Source organism: Cenococcum geophilum (assembly GCF_001692895.1).
Source record: "Cenococcum geophilum 1.58 unplaced genomic scaffold K441scaffold_9, whole genome shotgun sequence".
Classification (NCBI taxonomy): Eukaryota; Fungi; Ascomycota; class Dothideomycetes; order Gloniales; family Gloniaceae; genus Cenococcum; species Cenococcum geophilum.
In genome coordinates, this window is record NW_027137567.1 from 2,035,123 (window position 1) to 2,060,464 (window position 25,342).

At 44.8% G+C, this 25,342-nt stretch overlaps 6 protein-coding genes across 6 annotated transcripts; 3 read left to right on the forward strand and 3 right to left on the reverse strand.

The window, feature by feature from the left end:
• Window positions 1-623: 623 nt before the first annotated feature.
• K441DRAFT_605540 (60S ribosomal protein uL1) lies at window positions 624-1,773 on the reverse strand. The gene is made up of 6 exons (XM_067645371.1): window positions 1,703-1,773; window positions 1,467-1,607; window positions 1,297-1,408; window positions 1,242-1,249; window positions 1,085-1,171; window positions 624-1,032 (listed from the first exon to the last, which is right to left on the reverse strand). Exons 1-6 carry the CDS (start codon window positions 1,743-1,745, stop codon window positions 770-772), a joined length of 654 nt encoding a protein of 217 aa, XP_067507123.1. The 5' UTR covers window positions 1,746-1,773; the 3' UTR covers window positions 624-769.
• A 9,186-nt stretch (window positions 1,774-10,959) lies between these two features.
• On the forward strand, window positions 10,960-14,313 carry K441DRAFT_547593 (uncharacterized protein; the record flags this gene model as incomplete). Its single annotated transcript, XM_067642921.1, has 2 exons — window positions 10,960-11,438; window positions 11,535-14,313. 2 exons carry the CDS (start codon window positions 10,960-10,962, stop codon window positions 14,311-14,313), a joined length of 3,258 nt encoding a protein of 1,085 aa, XP_067507124.1.
• Window positions 14,314-14,317: 4 nt separating this feature from the next.
• On the reverse strand, window positions 14,318-15,133 carry K441DRAFT_366609 (small nuclear ribonucleoprotein SmF). The gene is made up of 4 exons (XM_067641423.1): window positions 15,076-15,133; window positions 14,975-15,018; window positions 14,736-14,891; window positions 14,318-14,627 (listed from the first exon to the last, which is right to left on the reverse strand). The coding sequence occupies exons 2-4, from the start codon at window positions 15,016-15,018 to the stop codon at window positions 14,555-14,557; spliced, it is 273 nt and encodes a 90-aa protein (XP_067507125.1). The 5' UTR covers window positions 15,076-15,133; the 3' UTR covers window positions 14,318-14,554.
• A 5,562-nt stretch (window positions 15,134-20,695) lies between these two features.
• K441DRAFT_655502 (uncharacterized protein) lies at window positions 20,696-21,856 on the forward strand. The gene is made up of 2 exons (XM_067647859.1): window positions 20,696-21,262; window positions 21,320-21,856. Exons 1-2 carry the CDS (start codon window positions 20,867-20,869, stop codon window positions 21,695-21,697), a joined length of 774 nt encoding a protein of 257 aa, XP_067507126.1. The 5' UTR covers window positions 20,696-20,866; the 3' UTR covers window positions 21,698-21,856.
• Window positions 21,857-21,982: 126 nt separating this feature from the next.
• On the reverse strand, window positions 21,983-22,691 carry K441DRAFT_605550 (DUF866-domain-containing protein; the record flags this gene model as incomplete). The annotated part of the gene is made up of 5 exons (XM_067645372.1): window positions 21,983-22,126; window positions 22,199-22,321; window positions 22,376-22,441; window positions 22,491-22,605; window positions 22,657-22,691. 5 exons carry the CDS (start codon window positions 22,689-22,691, stop codon window positions 21,983-21,985), a joined length of 483 nt encoding a protein of 160 aa, XP_067507127.1.
• A 140-nt stretch (window positions 22,692-22,831) lies between these two features.
• On the forward strand, window positions 22,832-25,339 carry K441DRAFT_655503 (uncharacterized protein). The gene has a single exon (XM_067647860.1). It carries the CDS (start codon window positions 23,022-23,024, stop codon window positions 24,906-24,908), a length of 1,887 nt encoding a protein of 628 aa, XP_067507128.1. The 5' UTR covers window positions 22,832-23,021; the 3' UTR covers window positions 24,909-25,339.
• Window positions 25,340-25,342: the final 3 nt, after the last annotated feature.

A 25,342-nucleotide genomic window follows, 5' to 3' on the forward strand; every position in this document is an offset into this window, starting at 1 on the left:
GATACGATCCCATTGCTGCGGTAATAGGTAAGTACTGGCTGTCAAGGAAAGGATGTGTAAAGAGATGGTTCTCCATTCATGTTTTAGGGTAAAGTTTTGGGACTCGCCCGAGCGGCTTTCGCGAGTTTGCGCACTAGCCAAAATAAGCATTAGCGCCAAAAAATCAGCTACAAAAGCTTTGCCGTCTCCCGCTCTCTTTTTCTCTTCTTCATCATCAGTCAGGTAATCATACCTTACATCGAGGCTCCGCTACGGCGGCTTGCTGAGGGTTATTCGAGCTTCGGCTTTCAAATGAGTCTCCTTCCGTTCCCGGCCTCGTTGATTGACGCGCCTGTCTTTCCTACCAACTGCGTAGAATCCGTGAAAAGATGGATCGGAGTTGTGGGATGGCCGCTACAAAACAAACTTTTGAGTCTTCCCTTCATTAGCATCATCCAAGCCATGTGTACAGCAGAGAGGCGCCATGAGAATCCATGGGACTGGCTGTTCTATGCGAGCAATTTGCAGCAACTAAGAGTGGCTTGTTCGCTAGCCAACTACTTAATTATGTCTGCTAGACACGTGATGGATCGATAGCCTGCGTACTCCATTGTTGCTATTTGCTGGGACCATGAACAGGTCTTATCATCAGAATGCGCGCGTAAAGTGCCGTTGGCATGACTCGTATTTTCTCGATTGTTTAGTTCAGAAAGTTATTTTGGGCCTAGTCTACGGAATGGTTCTTGATCTAATTTGTACGCTGAAACAATCGGCCAGCCCTAAAAATCGCCTAGTATAAGCGCTTGGGTGGTGACATTGATGCCTTGATCGTCAAGCTTCCCACGTTCTGCCAGCCCTTCTTCAACAGTGACACCAAATAATTGATGGCGAGCATTATGTTGCCAATTAGCTCGTCCTCTGTCATCGCAACATTGCCGACAGCAACGCCCATACACAGAACCTTTTTAAGCTGGAACTTGATAGTTGACTTGACTTCAGTGATCTTGCCGTTAAGATCCTCGGCGTGGGAAACGGGCGCGGGGAACTTGCCAGCTGTAACGCGGTTAGTATGCGAATATGGGGCCGCTTTCATTATGAAAATCACCTTTCGAAAGACCGGGACCAAGCAGTCTTGGGATTTGCTTGATCAAGGTATCAGATGCAATGAATGCATCGTACTTCCTCGCGAGTTCTAACAACCGGTTAGTCCTTCCAACCTTGGCTGATTAAGAGAAACTGTATAAAGTTTGGGGTTTGCGGACTTTTGATCCTATTAAGAGTCAACACAGATCAACGTAGAGTATGGGACTGGCTTACAGCTTCTTATTCTTATTGAGCTTTTTCAAGTCATCCGCAGACATAGCATCCACTCCATGATGCTTAGCGCGATCAATGTCATGCTGATCACCTAGAATACAGATAGACATTCCTGGCACCCCTTATTAATTCCAATGTCCTCCTGCAGAAGTACAGTAGCATCGACTCACTCGGCCTAGGCACCGTTGGAAGCTTCACGGTCCCGCTGAAACGCTTGTCTCTCTGGGGGTCATAGTTCTTGAGACCAATCTGAAGCTCGACAGTTTCAAGGAAATTTCGCTTCTTTGTTTCGTTGGAGTATTCGAGAAGCTCTGTAACAGCATGCAATGTTATTTGACTGTAATCGAAAAGATGCGATCGATCTGGGTTTTGTAGCATATTTGGGAGAGGATTTAGAACAACTAACCTTTGACATTAGAGCGCACTCCAGCCACTGTGATTTTCGACATATTGGCTAATTGTCTCCCAAGAGAATTAGGGAAATTCTTTGGTGAACAGTGGTGGTTGAATTGCTTGAAGAAAAGTGGTAGAAGCGGCGTCAAGTCGGAAAATGTGCGCGAAATCCAAGCTAAGCGAGACTAGCCCAATATAGACTAGACGTCCACGTGATTGACAAAAAAACTGGCACTGCAAAATAAGCGAAGTGCCTCCCCATCGCCCAACACTGAAATTTGTATTGGTTAGACCGTACGCGAACACCAGAATCAAAAGTACGCGTATGGTCACGGAGCCTTGATCCTATTAATTCTATTGGCTGGCTCTTATCGATAACCGTAGGACCAAATCTACCAGCCGAAGGGATAGGGGGAAAACCACTAGTCCCAAAAAGGAAAAGAAAATCGCTGTTCGCGTGGTCCTGCATATCCTACAATAGGTAGACCGTGCACAGAACAACCAACTTCTGCTTGGATGAATATCCGGAGCCCAAGCAAGCAGTACATACAAGCGAACAGATTGACAGTAAGCGCGAGCGAAGATTACATATGGACACTCGGCCCAATCAGAAGTCAAGGCAATGGGGCAAACACTATTTGGGGCTGTGGTATACAGCCATGTGCATGACCAGCTTCACCCCCCCCTTCCGCAGAATTTGAATTCGGTACACATTCAATTTCGCCTAATTGCCACCAGCTGTACATGGCAATCGTAGCGAACGCCTCTGTTTGCGATCGGCCTTCCTCCGCNGCGTCGTGATCTTTGTCAAATATCGTGAGGTTTCCACCTATACGATATTGNCAAATTCCATCGACCTCTCTGCAGAGACAGCGTTGTATTCGCGTTTCAGAGACGTAGGTAAGAAGGGGAAGAAAGAAGAAGCNTACGTCAGGCAAGTTCTGAATTGCTTCAATTCGACTCCCCTGGAATTCCCCTGGCCAACCAGGACAATTCCCCAGGGCAACCACAATAATTCNCCAAGGCAACCAAAGCGGTCCTTGCGTACAGCCACAGGCGTTCGCTACGGTTGCTATGTACAGTTGGTGGCAACTAGGCGAAATCATACGCGAGCGAAATTAACTTTTGTCAAAGAGGGGGGGGGGTGAAGCTGGTCATGCACATAGCTGTAGGATAAGAGCGAAACTCAAATAGAATCTCAAAGCCAAACAATGCTTTAATGCTGTGGCGGCTTATCGCGGAAGGTTTATTTTAGGAGGCTTGTCGTAGGAGGCTTGTCATAGGAGGCCTGTCATAGGAGGCTTGTCATAGGAGGCTGGTTGCGGAAATGCTAATATTTTACGACCTATACAACTGTGCATGACCAGCTTCATCCCTCTTCGGCAAAATTCTAATTCGCTACACATTCAATTTGGCCTGATTGCCACCAGCTGTATATAGCAATCGTAGCGAACGCCTGTTTGCGATCGGCCTTCCTCTACAGCGCCACGATCTTTGTCAAATATCGTGGTTCCCACCCGTACGACATTGCCGAATTTCATCAACCTCTGTAGAAACAAAGTTATATTCGCGTTTAGAAGCGTAGGCGAAAGGGGAAGAAAGAGGAAACATACCTAAGGCAAATTCTAAATTACTTCAATTCAAATTCCCATAGCCAACCAGGACAATTCCCCAGGGCAACCAAAATGGTCCTCGCGTACAGCCACAGCCGTTCGCTACAATTACTATGTACAGCTGGTGGCAATCAGGCGAAATTGGATGCGCGTAGCGAATTTAAAATTTCCCCAGAAGGGGGTGAAGTTGGTCGTGCACAGAGCTGTACAGTTTGATTCCGCTAGCACAAGTTAGGTCGTGACCTCTAGTGCAAGTCTCGTTTAAAATAATACTGAAAGCATCTGAAAACAGAGGTGAAAGTCCCTTAATATGGAGTTAGTATGGTAATCTATAATTTGCATTAGCCGAGAACCCCCGCATCTCTTAACTTACCTAAGTACCTAAGAGCGCTTCCAAGGCTTAATTGCGACCTCATAAAGACCTGCAGGTAGTTAGCCACTATATGTGCATAAGAGGAGAGAGACTTATAAAAAAGAAAAGACCGTCCCGAAGGACGGCAGGGCCTCCTTGGCCTTGTCCACCACAAACCCACATGCTGCTCTACTTAACCTCGAACTACCATGAAACCCCTCCATGGCTCAATGACTGCCAGCACATATATTAAAAAAAAAACTAATACGAATGTAACTTCCCAGGATCCCGCACCGAACAAGTCAAGCGGAATAATCGTGTTAGCCAAACAGAAACCGATCTTAGACTGAATGAGAGTGAGGATGGAAAATTGGTAAGAGTCGAGAGCTGCGGCGAGAACTGGCGATGGACAAGCCGGAGCTTTGACGCTCACCAAGAGACGTCCCACCTCCAGAGCCCGTGAATCCTGCTACAACTTCATCTTGCCAATCACGGCCCAACAACTCATGCTAAGATAAGTGAAACTGAAAGGCTCGATATGGCCTGCTTGTAAGTCCATAGCTTGCGTTCCCTAGAATAAGCCAGTGAACTAGTTTCAACGTGAATGCGCAACAGTTGGAGATCAAGAAGAAGTTCAAAACGTTACCATCTTCAGCAGTGTTGCTTACGATACCCAGTCTCCATACGGACTTTCGCTTCCCATAGATCTCACCAAACAGCTCCCGACAACCTCCTAGTCGATCTCGCAGAAATACCGATGCAACTTTCGACTCTCGATATCGAAACCTCAGAAACTTTTGCAAGCTCCAAGAGAACTTCTCGTCGTGTGTATTGGCACTACTCTCGGAGACTGGTCTTTGTTATCTCTCATCCGCCCAGTAGACGTCAGAGGACTTTATTTTGAAGCGGACAAAGTACATCCTCAAAAGCCGCTTCCATCTCCGCACAGGAGGTACCATCCGTTACAACCGTAGAAGTTGTTCAGATAAAAATAACCGGCGTTTGTCTAGTTATCTGTATGCTGAACATAGAGAAAGACAATTAACGCGACTGGTCGGAAAATACCGTAAGGTAGCAGTGCCAACTTAAAAATGCCGTGGCAGAGGTTTTTTGACAATGCTGCACCTGTGAGATGCATTTCGATGACAAGCTGGAGGTTGGAGACAGGTTTCGAAGCGTAGCTCGTGTCGGGGCTGTTTGAAAGTGCTCCAAGAGCGCAATCATCCTAGATGTACGGGACGTTTTCACCAGTGACCATAGCCGTTAAGCGTGTTAATGTGATGCCGCAGTCTCTAATGCCTACCAAGTCCAACGGTATTTTATGCTTCGAGAAGTGGAGCCGACGAGCTGCCATCTAGCGACCACCCATATTACTTCCACAAAACCCAATAAGCAGCAGCTTTCACGAATCTCAGAACCGGAGCGTGCCGACCCGTCATAATTTTCAAGCTTAAGAGCGAGAATGACCACACCGTATGCTAGCCTTGTGTGTGTGCCTCGACCTCGCTAGATGTCAAATAGCATCGTTCCGACGAGTGGATCTTGGCATATATGAAGCCTGAAGGCAGCAATAGGTCGGCATACGGTGTGACCTGTTTGTAAGACTAGATCCTGCTGCCAGAACCGCATAAGTCGCGCTCAATCTTTAGTCCATTCATGTGCGCAAGATTTTGGTTTTTAAAGTTGGAAGTTGGATGGATACCACTGAAGGTGCTGTGTGATAACAAAGCAAGGACACCGTTCCTTACTTCCTAACAGTTGGGACTCAACGTTGCAGACAAGCGGCCCAAAAACAGGCACCGGAAGTAGTCGATGGCATGTGAAAATCCCAAAGGCGGTCTTCGAGGAAGCGCCCGACATCTCCCACCTGAATCTCTCCTATAGCTCCGGCCATGCAAGATGCCAAGTGAAACTATCCATATTGACCAGAGTCTGTTGTCCAGTTGGGGGTTCGACGCGGTTCTCGCATGAGAACTATAACACCTTCCAGGCGCATGAAGACCCTTTCCGGACCTCGAGCCTCACTTTGACTACCCTCCTGCTAGTGTACAACACCGAAAGGCACTTCCACAGGCAGTCTGGCGGCTAATCGAGAGGTCGGCAACATGACCGCGTGACTGTTTCATCTCACAAAATGAAATGAACACCGAAAGATAATTAGGGTTAAGGTCCGAGCCCATCCTCCCCATGCGGCCGGACACAATGTTGCCATTGCAGCTCAAGCGACCACATCTATGCAAACAAACATGTGAGACCGTACTGTGAGGCTCGAGTGTGAACAATGATGCCAGAGCAAGCGCACATGGGGGGCTGTGAAACATTCCTTCCCGTAAAGGCTGGAAGACAGGCATCGGGAAGCTATCGTGAGAGTGAGGTGCGTGAACTGTGTGATTGCTTGAATGAGCAGGAGAAGAGTGGATGAGGAGAGTACCGAGTTGCATGGCAGTCCCGTAGATAGTGATGTCGTCAGAGGTTGTAGGCAATCTGCCTAGGATCCGGGGATCAAGCCAATGATGCAAAATTGAGATCAACAGCAAGCTGCAATAGAAGACGGTCGCCGGCAGTAAGGTTGGGGCTGGAGCTGGAAGAAGGAGCTGAGGGCTCGAGAGGTTGGAGAACGTGTTGTTGTTGGCCGCTAATGCGCGAGTTCACGTGCTAATTCTTGGCACAAATCCAGCATTCTTTTATCTCATAAATCAGACCGTTGGTATGTGCACACGCGCACGGGCGGACATACTGCTCCTTATTAACCAACGAATTCTCCACCGAGAGTCTGAGAGCTTATGGGCCTTGTTGTGGTGGTAACGGAGCGTTAAAATGCACTAAAAACCACCTTTTTCACTGCCATATCTCAACCATATTATAGCGTCTAGTTATTATAAAAATACTATAAGGTAGGCGCTCTTTAGTTTCTCTATCTATTATATTAAAAAAAATAGTATTATAGTTATATTATATAAAATATTAAATATAGGCAGTCGGCCGCATTTAATTAAATTTTATTTAAAACTTGTTAGTATTTTATTAAAAATTTATCGCAATCTTACCTTATTGCTATACCTTGTATACCTTTCTACGTCTAATTATCTCCAAAATACTACGAGCTAAAAGCTCTTTATTTTCTCTATCGCCTCTATATTATAGAAATGGCCGTCGAAATCGGACTCTGCACCTGTATGAGGTGATGGCTACGAACCTGCTGGTCTTCGGATTCAGCAGAGCCAACGCAGAGACGTCGCACAGCGTACGGGTGGGACCTGGTGGTTATTGAGACGTCGTGGGTAGTGGCGAAAAGTTTTCACATGGTGAGATCTCGAAAACCACCACTGTTGGTACCCCTTCACAGTAGACAACTACTACGTACTCCTATTCAAGCCTGTGTAATCCTCACGGATACGACACGGAACCCAACGTCCCCCGACCAATTAAAAGCATCGACGACCTCTCACATTGACGAACGAACAAACGAATGAACAAATATGCCCCCCTTCCTACCCCTAGGGCGATCGCCCGCGGAGCATGCGGTCACTCGCCGACAATCGCAGAATACTGCCTGGCAGCCTGGATAGCGGCCACACGGTTTTATAGTCTCCTCTCTACGGACTGGTGACCCCTAGAGAGGGCCTGGCAACTAGGGCCCAGGCGTAAAAGATACCTAGAGCACACACACAATATCCCGCTCGCCTTTCGGTATTACGGTTGCGGATGAATCCCCCTTACGCCTTCGAGGCTCTTTAGGGGGGAGTAGGGCGTATATAGCAACGGTCTACAAGAGATAGCAAACAGGGGACGGTCAAGATACGGGATACAGGAAACTACAGTATACGGTAATCAATCAGTAAGCAGCGAGGCCTAGCTAGGCTAGGACGTAGTAAACCCTAGTTCAAGCTATAAGCTGTATGGATGCAGTGGTTACCAAGGAGGTCGAACATCCAACGGAGGTCAAGAGGACGTAGCTGTCGGGCAGTGATCTTGTTGGATTGGAGTGGAGTGGATTTGACCCCCAAATCCACTCCATACGCCAAAAAGCTGGTGGAGCTCCAGGACTCCAATGCAGCTCCAAATCAAATATATACTATAAATAGTAAGTCTTGGCAACGGGTGGGTGTTTAGGTAAGAGAGGAAGATTCAATTAAGCTTACTAAATAGAGCCCAGATCGCTCAGTCTAATACAGAATCTCCCTTATCTTCTACCTCGATCGCCTTAATATCCTTAATATCCTTAAAGGCAGCACATGCATTGTCGTCGCTATCTTTCTTATTATCCAAATCTAGCTCAATTAGGTCACTTGGCTCCGCCAGAGTATCCTCCTCTGCTGCTGCTGCCGCTGCTTTCTTTTAGCTNTANATTCTCATCCTAAGCCANATTGGTACGTACATCTCTTTGTATNCTTTNGCTTCTTTATTAAGGCGTTACAATAAATATAGTTTCAACCCTGCAGCTTTNTATCGTCAATCTTTAGATTAANTAATTTTAGGGCGAGAGTAACTTCGTTAGAGCGTNGAGCTGGTTAAACNGATAGAATATTATTCTATTCTGGAGGGAGCCAAATANAACACCACNATGGTAAATNTAGATGTAGATAAGCAACAGCANAAGCNACGGCAGCAGGAGAGTGAGCGGGCGTCCTAGATTCTATGGCTAGTACACTGCTTACCAGACGAGTCAGCGATAGATCCGTAGAGCTGCCGATTGGATTTGTGTCGTGCACTGACCCCTTANCGCTCNATTCCTCCTCAGCCTCACTTCGAATTAGGTATAGATCTGGAGCTCCAAGAGCCAAATCAACCTCAGATCCACTCCAATCCACCAATCAGAAGCTCCATCCAAATCCATATCAAGCCTCAATCCAACCAGGAGCTCCAAATAGACCCCGATCCAACAAGATCACTGCTGTCGGGCAGTTACGTGCGGAGATGGCAAACGGGTTTTTACCCTACTGAAGTGGCTCATGGAGCTTTTCTCCCCCCAATATACCAGGGGTTTTCTCCTGTTAATATTACTTTTCCCCTGCGTGTACGGAGTAGTCTGCGTGGGCCCGCGCTAGGGATCCGAATCGGGCGTTAAACAATGAATGAATGAATATTATTATTATAGTAATATTATAGCTCTATTTACAAGAAGTCAGATATAGGCAGTTAGTCTAGTTTTAAAATCCTATTGTAATTTTGCCTTACTGCTATATCTTATACTTCTCTACGTCTAATTATTTCTAAAATACTACGAGCTAAAAGCTCTTTATCTTCTCTATTACTACTATATTACGGTGATATTATAGCTCTATTTTATAAGTTAGATATAGGCGGTCGGTTAAGTTTAGTTTAAAATCTACAAAGATACGTTTTGCAATCTAACTTGTGTTTTACGACGATATATCTCGCCCCTTAGTATTCTTAGTAGGGGGTTATAGTCTATAAATATATAGATATAATGTAACGTGTCTCGTCTTTACTAGTACGTCGCCACATCGGCCGAAAAGACAGCAATACTCACAAATCTATCGCGACCGTGGCGGGATCTAATATATATACTCTTACATATAATTACCTAAAAAATCTATTATGTTAATAAAATATATAATAATAATAATAATAATAATTCATTGCTTAACGTCCGATTCGGATCCCTATTAGGCCCACGCGGACTACTCCTTATTTACATATGGGGAGAAAACTCTATTTAAGAAAAATAAGAAAACCCCATAATCCATCTCCCCGCCTTTTGGGACTCGCCTACTTAGCGCCTGCGAGTCGCCTATAGTGCTCTACTACCTTACTGTTTGACCTCCTTAGAAACCACTGCTGCCGTAACAAGCCTACGGACGCGCTAGTATCACAAACTATTACTCTACTACTGTAGAGTTACTAGGGGGCACCTGCTGCTCGCCCCCTTGCCTTCTATTACTATTTCCCTTGCAACCCAGAACTGATTTAGCATATTTTGACTAATAAGCCACTAGGTAACCGCCTTAAGGCCTTTTTATGTTGAGAGCAGTGTATTATAGTTCTCTGTGCTAGCTGCTAAGAGTATTATTTCTTAATTGGTGCGTAGGGGGCATAGCAGTATTACGTGTTTTGGTGTCTGTCTTAGCCAGCTACATTTGCATCTTGGGCTACCTACTAGGACACCTACCCAGTAAAGCCAATCTTTTAGTCCTATTATTCCTGTTCTTAAGAGTGTTATTATTATATTTTCTACCTTTATTAGGCCTTCTTAGAGCCCTTGGGTATTTACCCCCTATGGCGTTAACTATACTATAGCTTAGGTTTGTCTTGCCTAAGTCAGCCTCTATACCTTTAACTCCTATTCGCCTCTCCAGCGTTAGTCCAACCAGTATTATATTACGGTAGATGGTTTCCCGGCGTTCTTGCGTATTCTACTTTAGCTCCTTTCTCTGTCTTACTATTGTCTTTACTAACCTCTTACACGTCTCCCTTTCTCCTCTATATAGGCCTGGGCCCTAAAGCGGCACTATTCTTCTTCTGCTTTCTTTACCTGTTTCTCTAATATCTCTTCCCTACTTTAGGGTTATTGGTTTGTTCTCCTATAGGGCACCCTAGGGTCCCTCCATAGTTTACTTAGGCGTGTCTTAATATACTTTATAACATTAGAGTTGCGTTTATTTTACGTCCTTTATATTGCAGCGGCTTTAATATGTAACTATAGGGGGGGAATATTAGATTCCTTCTTAAGCAGTGCTGTGGCCGTTCGCTTGTACCCGCCTGTGATACTCCGGAGGCAGGCTATTTGGACCTTTTAAAGTGGTTTAAGGAGTGATTTAGGGGGGCCCTTCTCAGTTTCTCCAATGGCCCAAATACTGGATCCATATGTCATGGTTGGCCGGACGACTGCTGTATATAGTAGGCGTGACCTCTGGAAGCATGGATAATAAAATATATAATAACTTTTATAGCTAAGATATAGCTCGTAGAAATATATATAATTTGATTTTTAAAATATTTAGTTTATACTAAAACGAGGCCCATAAGCTCTCAGATACTTGGTGGAGAATTCGTTGGATTAGTATGCCCGCCCGTGCGCGTAGTGCACGGGCCAACGGTCTGATTTATAAGATACGCATTCTTCGCTCCCAAATTGCCACCGGCTTGCTAAAAGTACCCAGCCACGATCTGCAACATATTTCAGTTGGTATAAAACCATGGTGACTCTCGAAGCTGCTACTCAAGGCGCTGCCGATTTCATTGGTCCATTTCTTGAGAGCGGTAAATGCAGAAAGCCTCGTTGTTTATCTTGAACTAAGTGCGGCCGTAGGCACCGGAGATGGATCCAAGGAGAGGCACCTTATGGGCCTTCTTTATAAGCAACCGTCTAATGGGGGGGATGAGGGGGAAAAGGAAAGGAATAGGCTGGTAAAAAAAGCTCTTGCTCTCCTCCTAGATATCCATCAGGCCGACCAAGCCGAGGCAGCTGATTCCCCCTACGATGGTATGCTCGTAGGAATGGTTTATGGTCTGATTGACTTTATCGTTCTCCAAGGAATCTTACCTTGTTTATCTCCTGGCGTAGCATTTGCTCGACGGCCGAGATCTGTTCTCGTCACTGCTGCGTCGACCAGGACGGATCCCGACTATTCTTTGCTTAGAGAAGTGGTAACAAGTTTACTTTCGGCCTTTAGCTCAAGAGGTGTTGGTATAGAGCCGCTTATCTCCCAAAGAGCACTGCCAGATGTAATTTCTGCTGTTGCTGAATTAAGCTTTTCACCGAATGTAAGCGAGAGCACTCATATGGTGTTTAAAAGCCAATATACCGAACTTTTAGATCAGTACGTCTTTTCCGAGTTTCCTGAAGTGGTACATTTATGCTTTTATGGTATCTTTAAGCTTATTCAAAGATCATAGACCTAACCTTTTATCTTCAGTACTCCAACTTCCAGACTTTTCCCTGTTCTCTCCTCGTTTGTTTACCAAGACACGCCTTCATGGCTACGTTCACACTTATCTCATTCATTGTCATTGCTTCCCCTACGGCCCAATGGTGTTAGACAAACAATCGAATTCATTTCACTCTCTCACTCGCTATCACGGCCCGCTCTTGGCGATGAGAAGACCCAGTCGTTGTCGGATGGACCTCCGATTCCTTTGGAAGCGATCACCCAAGCATCTAAGCTACTCTCGTTAGTACCAAGGGATATGAAAGCTGAAGAATGGTTCGAAAATCTGGCACCGCAGCTATGGAATCTTATTGATGGCGAAGGAGGACCGGAAATGGGGAAAGCTGCCGGTTACATCATCGCAAGTGGTATTCTCGGTCGTAAATCACTGGGTGCCCCCGATATGATAGGATGGAAGCTATTTGCGGAGCCTATATTGCACGCCTTCAGTCCTCCGCCAGAGGAGTCGAGCCTACTCGAAAAGGCTAGACCGCTCTTCGGTAGAGGCTCAACTTTGGACAGAGTCCTCGTTCCCGAGAAGGATCTTATGCTTGCTCTTAAACGTTTAGCCACCATTACGTCTTCACATCCACATCCAGGCTTTATCAGACGATTAATTAGTCCAATTATCCTACCGCTTTGGGGGATAATGGACTACGCGAGACTGCCGCGAGCTCCTAAAACAAAACGCAAGAGGTCCCTTGTAGACCCAGCGTGGGTTGACTTGACACGAAGCATCCTCCTACGTTACCTTAGACTATCTGCTGATGCGAAACATATTGATATTCTTGCTAATAACATCTTTTGGGACGGCGAACCCACCTGGATCTATAATCCGGGAAGTGAAGGCGGAATTGAGATACGATATCGAAAAATAGGCAAAGAAAGCTCACCAAACATGGTCAACATGCTTGTACGCATCGAGGGGCTAGACGAGCAAGTGTCGACTTTCGTAAGACTGCTTTCAGAGGCCAGCGTAGATGACGACACAGTGAGCACGATTTTCTTAAACGTGACCAGACGATGGCTCTTTGCTGGGAGAACGCATAGAAGCAATCGTTTGAGTCTAAGCGATGAAGAAAATGACCCACTAGAGGTCCTTTCTAATGCCAAATTATCGGAAGCAATGGCCCGCGAATTAAAGGACAAATTTGCCACTCATCCCAAACATATCATGGAACTCATTAAACAGCTCCTGGAAGAATACGTGGAGAGGTGTAAGTTGCTATCAAAACGTCATAAAAACTTAAAGGAGGCAAAATACGCAAGCATTGGTGACATAGTTCATCACGAAGATTATGACTTTGGCCATGTATTACAAAGCAAACCACAACCCCACAGCATGGACCTGAACTCCGAAGATCTCGTCTCATTTTCTCTCAGTCTTCTGAACACCCTCGTCAATTCCTCGGATCTTCAGAAAGGTCCAGAAACCTTTGCTGTTATCTCTAGTATTCTTCCTTTTCTTCGATATCTTGCAGAAGACCATCCAAACGGGCCTAAATCCTCGACTATCACAAATTCTGCCGCGAACTTAGTTGTCATCATCACCTCCAGCCTAGGAAGCCCATCACTTACCGCCGAAGACCCGGTTGGCGTGTCCCGTACTGCCCTCAACAGTTCTTTGTCGAATCTCACTTCACCTGATCCCCCAAGTCGTGCTTGGGCTCTCTCTAGCCTGCGCACTATTATAACCAACCCAGCATCCTCCACCACCATCGATGTCCCATCCGTAACCCATCTCATCCTCTCGGCGTCCATTACAGACCCCGACTCTTATGTGTATACCGCTGCAGTTCCTGTGCTCGTAGCACTGGCAACAATCTCACTACATCTTGTCACACGAATCCTTATCGACGCCTTTCTTGACACTGACGAGAAATCACTAAGTCTTGAAACTGAAAATGGTGGTGTTTCAGGGCTAGAATTCCGGCTCAGAATCGGCGAAGCATTGAATGGAATTGTTCTAGGGAATGAAGTATGGGATGCGGACAAGGAAGCGACACATAGAACGTACGATATCCACATGATCTCGGAGGCCACACTTACTCTTGCCAGCCGGCGTGGTCAGCGTCCTAAAACCCTATCCGCACGCGAAGAGGCTGCAAAGAAAGAAGCGCAGGAGAAAGAGGAGGGAGAGAAGGCTTGGGGTGGTCCCATACCTGCTTTTTACCCAGAAGAAAAAGAAACTACACGACAGCAAGAAGAACGAGAATCGCTCGAGCGTGTGGTGAAAGGGTGGGAAGACACAGCCGAACAGGAGGATGTGAGACTCCGGACGTCAGCCCTCAGCATCTTAGGTCTCATTCTTGAGCGCCGGCTCGAAATGGTGCAGCAGACGATAGTGGATACGGCTGTTGAGATTATGCTTAATATCCTGGTCCTAGAGGTGGAGCCAGAGAAGTCCATTCTGAGGCGGGCAGCAACATTAGTCTCGATGGGTTTGCTGAAGGGAATGGACAGGGCGTTTGAGGAACGAAGTGAGGGAAAGGTAGGGTTAGAAACTGGGAAATTGGACGAGGTGGAGAGAGTTATGAAATGGGTTCATAACGAAGATTTGGATGATATGGTAAGAGGCCATGCAGAAAGTGTGTTGGAAGGACTAGCAACTTGGAGAATGAAGACTTGGTTTGGGTTAAGAGCGGAAGGTGCTCTGGAGGCGCCAAGGTTTGAGTTGGAGGGCAGGCTGAGAGGATTGACCGTTAACCCACAGCTATGTGATGAAGGACAGATGCAAGTGAAACCAGGGATCGAAGAAATTGAGTAAGTTAGTTTGGACATGGTTTTAGACTTGGAATCTTAGTAAGAATCACAATGCTCTATAAAGTCGACACTTTCCTGGTATCTCAAATCCGCTAACTCCAGCCGGAAATTTGCCAAATCAAGCCATATCCGTGGGAGCGCCGTATCTCATACGATCATTCCATGCATGATGAATTTTAAGCCAGTGTCGAGATAGCGCAGGTAGGATATTCGCTCTCCTTCCACGCTGGTCCTGCAAAGCGCGATCAACCGGTCATATCTGCATCTCCATTGCTCCCTCCTGCATTTGCAGCGGATATCCAAAGCACATTGTTACACCTGCGACCAAGAGTTTATTAGCCATGTGATCTTTACGATGCTTCGTCCAAGTCCGTAGCCTTTTCGGTTTTCTACTACACTTCTCCACATCGACAGAGAATAAATTACCTGATGAGAACCTGCCCCAGGCTCCCGGTACTTTTGCCATCGACAAATTCCTCCGTGCCAGCGAGCTGAATGTTCATGTACGAGTCCACGCTAACGAGCCGGCCTTTATATTCCGTCTGGCCCCACTTGAGGCGCACAAGAACTTCTTCGTTGACCCTGGGTGAGTGATACCAGTTAGCCTCTCAAGATTTCTAGGTAGAGGAAGGATTTGATTGAGAAACGGGTGTCTTTGCACGTACAGCGCTTGCAGCATAGGCCGCGGGTTCACCGGGACGAATGACATCTATATGAGTTCAACTAATTAGCTTAAATGAGTATATTGCAATCATAGAGAAAATACATTTATAAAAGTTAACGCGACGTGGAAAAAAGCGTGTCAACACTTTCGGGACTCGTTTCGCTATGTTGAAGCTTATCTCTACCAGACCTACTTCCGAAGTTCAACCGCACACTAAGCCGTTTTAGGTTTTACCTTCGTCAGAAGTCTTATACACGAATCGGCTTTTATATAGAAACAGCGGGGTTTATTAACCTAAAATATTTTTTCTCTATACTTAAATCTAGTAACCCCTATAAATTCTTAGGCTAATTTTTAATAGCCAAAAAAGTAAACTAACTGCTATAAAAAAAACCCTTTTTTATAATAAAACTTAAATTTTCTATAAGCGAGCACGTGAGGAATATAGGAAATCTACACCCTACTTAAATATTAATTTTTTTTTCTACCATAGATATTGTAAAAATCGCTCTATAACTTTATAAATAAGTGTTAGGTAAAACCTAAGTAGATAGTTATATAGCCGCAAGGTACGGGCGATCCAGGGGTGACTCGCCTGTGAGGCACGTGCGCTGCACGTGCCTAGGGAAACCCCTTCCTTACCTCGCACTCAAGACTCCTCCATTCCCTTAAGGATTCGTCTATTTATACAATATACCCTATTGTTCTATCAATTAGACCCCCTATTCACATCCTCACCTTACAGCCTATAACCCCCCCAAGTTAAGATCATTTTCGGAAAAAAAAATTCCGTTATTAAGAATTACGGAAATAGTTACAATATTGCAATAGGTATATATATAAGGCCTAAGAGTTAATTAACTATAGAGCTAGTTCTTGCGATTATTTTAAGCTTATATGCAGCCTTAGACCTTATGGGTAGCTTTAACAACTTTGTTAAAGATTAGGGGGTGTTCGGTTGCAATCTGGAGCTTTTTCAATCTGACGTTGATCCGTGTTTTCACCGGCGTCAATTAGCGGATAATTAGTGGCGCTTAATCTGGTGGTTGTACTCAATCTGAAATAAAGCTGACTGTTCGGTTGATCATTCTAATAAAAAGGCCTTGGATAAGGATTAAAATTAGCGATGTCTCCTGCCCGGTCGGATCTGAATGGCGACAGTAAGAATTAAGAAGAAGGCATTGTATAGGGCCTGCAGCTGCTGTAGTAATACCGTCGTCGGTAAGGGCGGTGGCGGTTGGGGGTATGGTGCATTGGTGGGCAATCGGACGGGCGCATGAGCAGAGCTCCAGATTCGACTTGACGATTGATCTGGAGAAAAAAGCTCCAGATCGATCTGACGCCAAGAGCTCAAGTTCAACTACTATATACGGTAAAGCGTGCGAATTTGACGCGGTTGCCGATCTGGAGGGGCTCCAGATCAGAAAGTCGCCAGATTGACCGAACAGACACCTCCAGATCAGATTAAGGGCTCGTTCGATAACTTTTTTTGACCTGTTCGCGCCCACCTGTTCGACCCCCTGTTTTGTGCCCACCTGCGCCCGTCTGTAGGATTATAAGCGCAACTAGTGGGCGCCACAGCAGGGGTGTATATCGAACAGGTAAGAGCCGTTCGTTTAGTAGAATAATCGGCAGGTCAAGGATGGGCAGTAAGTCGTGATTATATAAGCCGCATCTGAGCTTATGGACGCTGAAAAAACACCTAGATAGAGCCCGTAGTTAGACCCTTATTAATATACTTAATTTCTTTATAAAATACTTGCTCCTTTTAATGGCTGAGCTTAGTACGTCTACTAAGGGCAGCTCCGCCGACCCTGCTGCCTTACCTATGGCTTAATCCTTACCCATATTAGACCTACCCAATATATACGATTTAACTACTCCTACTGCCGCCACCACCACCACCCCTACTAAGCTAGTATTAGCGCCTGTAATAAGACAGATAAGGAAGCGAGGGAGGGCGAAGATAATGAGGGACGAAGATGGGTAGGAGCCTGTTGCTGCTAAGCTACTAGCCAAACGGGTCCGGAAGAAGAAGGTGACGATAGGTGCGGATAGTCCTAATAGGCCTTAATTAGTATGGCTTCCAGCCTTAAATAAGGCCTTCTTAACCTACCTGTAGGTACTAGTGGATTAAGGCAAGGAGACCAACGGTGCTACTTTTAAGGCTACCGACTATGTGGACGCTATTGCCTTTATTAAGATTAAATTGGGTTAGGAGCTTATAATTAACTAGTTAACTAATAAGTATAATTATTAGAAGGCTGCTTTTTATAAGTTCTTAGCCCATAAGAGGGTATATTTAGGCTGGGGTAAGTATAAGGTTACTCTATTGCTATAGATGGATAAGGAGGGGGTTATAGATAACTACTTTTACTAATATATTAGAAGAAAACCTTTTAAGAATAATTAGCCGGCTTATTATAAGTAATTAACGTATTTACTTACTAGTAAAATAGCTAAAGGCAACTACGCCGTATTAATTAATAATGCGCTTAATAAGAATTTGTTATAAAATATGGGTATAAGCAGAGCTAACGATAACTCCGATATTAAGGTTAATAATTATAATATAATTAATGGCGGTGGGAACCTAAATTTAGCACTTAGATTAATTAAACGGAGTCCTTCTAGTATGCTATTTAAAAACTGGAGTATAACTCCCTTACCTGCTTTATTATCTGCTTCCTTATCTATATTAACGCCTTTAACTCTATTACGTTCTTTATTAGTAGCCGTCTCTTCCTTAATATAATTGCTATTGTCTGTACCTAGTGTAGTAGGTACTATAGAAAAGAAGGCTTAAGTTACTAAGAAACGAAAGCGACTTAACTTAGTAAGGCGATTAACGAAGAACGCTGCTATAGCTGCTAACAGAAGCCGTCTGTTAAAGTTATTAAAGGTAATAGACGTATTAAATAAGATTATCTTTAAGGCGACTGTAACATTTAATTCTTTAAATATAACGCTGTTGGCAATATAAAGCTTACTAATTAAGTGAGCTGTAGGTGACTTTATTAAGGATTTTGGGCACCTTTCTATTAGTAATTAGCAACTTGTTCTAAAAGGATTTAAGGTTAAAAGTAGGTCTTTTATCTTTAATTCACTTACTAGCGAGGTTTAAAAGGGGTATATTAACTAGCTAGTAGCTAATATAAAGCGGCAGCAGGTGCTTCTTAATTAATTTAAGCCAGATAAGGAAGGATTGGAGTTTAGTGGAGAGCTTAAAGGTTAACCCGAGGTTAATTTTAGAAGAATTTAAGTAAAAAGGCTAGTAATGTAATTAATCTATAGACAAATTACCTATTGTAACTTTTTTATTAGTGGTGTTGTACGTTAAATTAATGCTCTAAATACTACGCTTATAGCTTAGTCATACCTATAGCTTCTTGCTCTAATATAACTACTAAATATTAACTTCCTTAATGTTAACCTCTGCTTCCTTAACGTTTACCTCTGCTTTTTTAACGTCCACTTTTGCTTCCTTATTAATACTTACCTCTTACAGCTAGAACGTCGCGATACTGTACCTACATTGCCTTTGCTATATCCTCCTACCGCTAGCTTATTAATCGCTCGTCTACCTAATACGGAATTGGATATTGGTCGGTATTCTTATCCTTAGCGCTTTTATACCCAGAGTCCTCCTTATATAGGTTTTACCTATTCTAGTTTATAAAGTTATAAACTACTATTAGCGCCTAAACGATTTTAATCTGCGTCTTTTTACTAAACCCCTAACGGCCTTTATTAAATATAAGGAAGCGTGCTTTTAGGACTCTAAACGTACGTTTAATTATATTCCTTAAAGACGTATGGCGGAGGTTAAAGAGCTTATACTTGTCCTTTAGCCTTATATTTGCTTTAGCTTATTCTTTTAGATAATATTAAATTTTTTAATATGGTACTAGTAGTATAGGATTATCTATTATATACCTAGCGTTAGCTAGATAATAACGTTCTGGTAGAGTATAAAAGCCTTAATCCTTTATAAAAGCAAACACTCGGCCGTTATAGGCAGAGCCTTCCTATCCGGGTAATATATATACAAAGTTTATATTAAAATTGCACGCCGCTAATATATTCTGCGATATTTACGTCTTCCTATTTCGCTATGCTAACTACTCTAGTTTAGGAACTAATATTGGTATATGCGAGCCGTTAAGCGCGCTAATACAGTCTGCAAAAAAGGGCCATATTTTATTGTCGGATTCTACTTATTTAGGTGTTTAATTAGGCGGTAGCTTAATGATATCCTTATGCAGCTTATATAGCGCAGTAAGGACCTTATAAAAGGCACTAATAGAGGTTAGATATAGTATTTTATTTACTAAATATTAACTATTAATAGGCTTACCGTAGACGTTGAGTACTAGAACTCCTACGCTATAAACCCTCTACTTAAACTACCCCTATATCTAGCTATAAACATTATTAGCTTCTGCTCCGCCGATATACCTTCCTATATATATAGCCCGTAGTTGTTAATAAGCCAATTAAGGAGTAATTTAAATATTCGTTGGTTAAGGCGTATTACCGTTTTAAGCGCTTGCGGAGGACTATATAACAGCTCTACCGTCTTTCCCTTACCGCGTAGAGGATTAACGAGCTGCTGGCGCTTGCCACTAGCTGTGGGAAGGTTATTTATAGCTTTTATAAGCATATGGAGGAGCCCCAGCAGCGCCCATAGGCCTGTAGTTACTGTGGCTGGTATATGAGGCCTTATCGTCGAAGTTAGGTAGAATCACGTGATGGAAGAATTGTTTAAAAAATACCAAAATAGAATCGATCTGGACGCTAGCGCAGGTGGATGAAATGCTGCCCCCTTGTTCAACGGAGGGTGCAGGTGAGATTTCGCCTGTTCAGCGGCGCAGGTGGGCAAAAGGGGCCCGTCTATACTACATTGAGCGATAGAATTGCGGTAGACGCGAGAATCCACCTGCGCCCTGCATGACGCTCGATTTTAGTTGCCAAGACCGCCTAACAGGTAAGAATCCACCTGCGGTGACGAACGGACACCTTCTACCTGTTGGCAATTTGATCCTCCGGTCGATATTGCGCATGTGGGCCCTGTTCGCCATTTTCGGGTGACGAACAGGTAGGCGCCAACAGGTCAAAAAAAGTTATTGAACGAGCCCTAAGGCTCCAGATTCAATCTGGAGCTGCAACCGAACACCCCAACTTGGGCACCCGTGTTATCGATAAGAGCCTACCAATTAGATCAATAGAATTTAACGCCTGTGCTCAGGAATACAAAGCTTTTGGTTTCATAGCGGGTTGATGTATAGGCTTATCTTTGGGGTTGAGTCGCTCGATATAGAGTCTCCGGCAGTCTTACTTCCTGCCGAACGGTATTTTGCAGATACTGCAGCTAAAATAAGTCCTTGAATAACGCTACCGCCTAGATATACGCGTTGTTCTAGTTCTGGTGTTCGCGCACAGGCCTTCTCCTCGTGTTAAGGTCGCAATAATATAAGGCCTAAAAGTTTATCAATTATAAAGCTGGTTCTACGGATTAATAATAATATTTATAAATTAATAACTGCTATGGGGGTATAGATTAATTTCGTTTAAAAAGGTAATTGCTCTATGTATAAAACAAGTCGGATCGCCGCTAATTGGTTCTACGGTCTGAGGTTGCTGAGGTAAGGTTTCTTAGTCTGAGCATGCTGGGTCAAAAAGTATTCCGATATTTTCAAAAACACAGTGCGCACGTGCTCCCCCCCCATTCTCTATAAAGCGTCTGATTCATAAGATAAGCGCGATGCCGGGGTCGAAGGATCACCCCCATCCCTACATTTGTTACCTGCACTGATTAGTTCCATTTAAAATTTAAATTCAGCTCATTCCCTTGGTGGCATTCGTCTATGAGCTCCAAAGCTCGACCGGCACAATGGTGAAATTCTTCCCTTCCATTGAGCCAGACCACGCGGACTTTATGCTATCGCAGCCTCTGTTCTTCGTTGCCTCAGCTCCGTATGTGGGACGGCACGTCAATTTATCTCCGAAAGGCCAACCTTCTCGCTCGTTCGCCATCCTTGATTCGAACACCGTCGCTTACGTCGACACCACAGGCTCTGGCTGCGAAACAATAGCTCATGTGTATGAAAATGGGAGAGTTACGTTAATGTTTTGTAGTTTCGGGGTGAGCCCTATGATAATGAGACTATTTTGTCAGGGGCGGGTCGTTGAAAAGGACGACAAGGGATTCCAGGAACTGGTGGCAAAGATGGGAAAGGGCATGTGTTTAATAGGAGCTAGGGCTGTGATTTTGTTACGCGTTTTCAAGGTGAGCTACAGATAGTGACATGGTAAATGATGACATATAGCTCACAGTGGGTGCCAGCTCCAAACCTCCTGTGGGTTTGGTGTTCCTCTATTTGGTGAATCACGGGATACTACCGAAGAAGAAAAGACGCTGGAGTCTCTGCAAGGATCCCAAGATCGCTGGACATTGCACAAGTGGGCTTCTTCTATGGAGAAGAAGAAAGCACTGCTGGGCTATCAGAGAAACTCCAACTACAGGAGTTTGGACGGCTTAACTGGGCTACGAAGTGCAAGGAGGGCACGTGGTCAATGGATGCTGCTAGAAGAGGGGAGAGCCTGGGCAAGCAGAGTGATGAAGCAGTGGGAAGCGATATTGTTGGGGATGTTGATTGCGGCGCTCATGGTGGTTTTTCTAAAGACCACAGGTTTCTTAGCCCTGGAGGCAAAGTTACAGTAACGGTAAGCTAGCAGAGAGGTTTAAGGGATTACCCTTTCTAAGCAGGTTTCATTCGATATTCAAATACTTTGTTTCGATGCCACTTAGATGTTTGGGTAGGTAGAGGTATAACTAGATCTTATATACCTTTTTAGTTCAAATTATTTTTATAAAAAAAAGGCTTTTTAACTTCTCTATTTGCTTTTTAAATATTTATATTATAGTTATACTATATAAAAAGTTAAATATAAGTAGTTAGAAATATTCTTTAGGTATGGGGCAGTCCATTCATGAAATATGTCCATGTCAAGCTCTCCGAATATCCCATTTCACGTCTTTGATGCTAACTTCCTCACCCGCCTTCTCATCATAATCAAACCATTCGCCCTCCTGTAGGTCGATCCCGGAGAATTTCGTTGAGGATTCAAGCCCCGTGGCGAGCCATTCACCCTTAAATCAGTGTATTGTTAGTTTATTCACAAGCTCCAGAATGAAAAGTTAATAGAAGTCGATGAAGCTTACTTCCGGTCTGAACTCGGTGAACTCGAGGCCACGACAATCAAGCTCAATTATGTTTTGCGCTTTGGGTGGGGAGGATTGCGGATAGGGCGCCGGTGCAGCTTTTATACTTGCAGAATGTTCTCTCTAGGAGTAAGTGTAAGTGATGAGTAATTGTAGATTAGGGTAGAGAGCAATAACCTTACAGTTCTTACATTTCCAGACAAAATTCGCTTCACCTCTGCTGCCACTAAGGTCATGCGTTTCCTGGTGACATCTTAGAGGTAGGTGTGAGGATTAGGATGCAGCGACGCACGAATTGGCTTATGTTCACCCAGTTTGGGTGGGTTTCGCGGCACGATGTGCATTGGACTTTGAAAGTATAGTAGAAAGGATTTTCGGGAGTGTCGGCAGGGTGGAGGTCTGTTACTCTAGCACCGGGAATCAGTCAAACAGATAACTAGGTATCAGAGGCTTCGTACCCATTGAGCTCAGCGATTAAAGCAAGTGCCAACATTGTGATGGTGTTATTGCAGGCGCCTTCGAACCCCTCGGGAGTTTGGTGGGGTGCTTATTCTTTAACTATAAAGCTTTGGCCGCACGGCGATACCCGCGGCTTTTTGATCACATCAATCCCAATTGCTTTTGACAGCTTGAATTGCTTCAATCTCTTCATCACCCTATCCGGCGGATTCCAAAGGTATTGCAGGTTCATATACCTTCCTCCAGAAGGCAGGCTAATGCAATTCTGGAGACCCTGTAAACTAGTTACCTACCACGGCGTCTATCAATCCAAAGGCAATCCAACTCACTCGACCCTCATCCAAGGAAGCATGGTCCAGTAACCATGCACACCCTCTGGTCACGGGCAATACAGACTAGGTACACGTGTAGATGCGCGTCATGTATTTCCAACACAACCGCACTTGCAAGACGCGCGACTATAGTCGCAGGAAGGCGGCTCGGCCGTCCGGGACCCTCATCGACATTGCTTTACTCCACTATCTTCGCTACCGCTGCCATTGTCGACGGAAGAGCTAAACGGAACCGAAGAGATCAATGGGATGCTGCCATATCCAGTGCAAAGGAAAGCGTGAATCCAGCCAAGGACAGCGTAGAATGGACCAGTACAGTCGAAGGAGACGTGGAAGGGACGGATGCTTGGTTTCCTGAATCCTGGAAAGCGCCGTGGCTTGATGGTTCGGACATAAAGCTAGTGAATCGAACAGTAGGAATGGAGGTTATCAATGATGGAATCATAGATCTTGAACAAAGGTCGGGGAATGATCTGGAAGGAGACATTGAGGATTTGTGGGAGCTATTGGCAGGAGGAACCCGCATGGATTGGCCCTTGAATACTGGAGCGAAACTCATTCTCCATCATCTGCCACCCCAATCCCTCTGGGCACCTGATCATATTCGGGCAAAAGCCCTAAGACGACGAAGATGCGCATGGAAGAAAATGAGGAGGATAGAGATGTCGGTCGCCAAGCTGGTTTACGGATTATTAGAGCGCATAAAGCTCTACGGACAGTCTGAGGTAGCTGTAAATGCTCTTCCAGTGAGTGTTCAATCAGTAGCGGCTCTAGAACCTGAGGAATTCCACATTTCTGCGAACGACATCTCACTATGTCTGGCATCCGTAATCCAGACGCCCATCGATCTGGTGGACAAGGTTCACTCACCGAACGTAGTGCGTCCAACATATAGCCAAGACGTTCATGGAGAGTTTCACGCTATTTGCGATGAGATGAACAATGCCCTCCAAAGTATCTTCCGCCATCGCCCAACAGAGCCAGAGCGTGCTAAAGTACTAGTGGCTAAAATCTGCCACAATCTTCTCGTCTCCCCAGCCCCGCCCGACATACAAACTTACAACATTCTTATCACTGGGTTTGCTCGATTGGAACAGCCAGATCTCTGTAGCGTGGTGATCGACTCTCTTCTTGAGACAAAGATCCGGCCAAATGAAATAACTTGTGCGGCGATTCTGGACTTCTATACGCGGACAAACCAGCCGACCGAGTTTAGCAATTTCGTTGCTCTCATGCGGGGCATCAATCAAGGTCTAATGCTTGCAAAGCCAGATATTTGGATTAACAATGCAGGAAAATCACGTCTTGTCCATTTATCAAATGGCAAGACTGTTCAAAGGGTACATCAGAGCCCGCTGATTTTTGACGTATTGATGCATGGCGTGCTGAGATTTGCGGGATGTGACCGAGCTATGGAGATTTATCACGAAATGAAGTCCGACGGCTGGGGCCTTGGTAGCAAAGGCCTCATGATGTTTCTCGAAGATTGCGCTAAGCAAAACGACTGGGCAAATGGTTGTCTGGTATGGGAGGAAATTCAGATGCTGAAGGACAAGACCAATACTATGGGAAAGCGCGAGACGAAGAGTCATAGAAGTTGGGAGCATCGAGCCTATAATACCATGCTGGACCTGTGCCGCAACACTAGTCATTCAATTGCTTTCACCGAGATTCTCAATGAAGCAGTTGCGTGTGGACATGACCGGAAAACGGTCGTAAAGGCTCTCAACCGACGATATTTAACGTCACAGGAGAACGACCAATTTGCCAACACCAATACAGCTTCAGAGGCACGGAACATTGGAGTCCTTCTCGCAGATGCTGTCCAGGCATATTTTACCGATGCTTCCTCCCAGTCTTTACCTGACCTAGAAAACCGTAATCTACGCGAAATCGATGAAAATTGTGCCACAGAATAATCCTTAACCTTCAAGAATACCACGATTGTGTCACTAAGGCACCTCTCTCCGCTGCATCCTCCACAGGAAAAACTCAGCCCTAGGTCGGTTTGCAGGCCTACCTTACGGCGTCTCTGCTGTTGGAAAGTGGACCTCGAGGACGTAAGAAAGTCAGTGCTCTCAGAAACTCGTTTATTTAGAGTTGAGACTGTTGTATAACACACTGGGAATACCTGTAAATAAATGCAAATATCTTGTTCCGTGTTTTTAAAAGCATAGCATTGGTGTTTCAGAGGGGCTAGAAATAAGCATATTGTCGAGTGGGTATTTATGTTATGAAAAATCGCAATTCGAAGATGTGGATTGAGTGTGCGATACGTCGAAGTTCAATCAAATGGACCTCTATAGACTATATGTAATTTAGACCTAGAGATCCTAGAAGAAAGGCGGAGTTT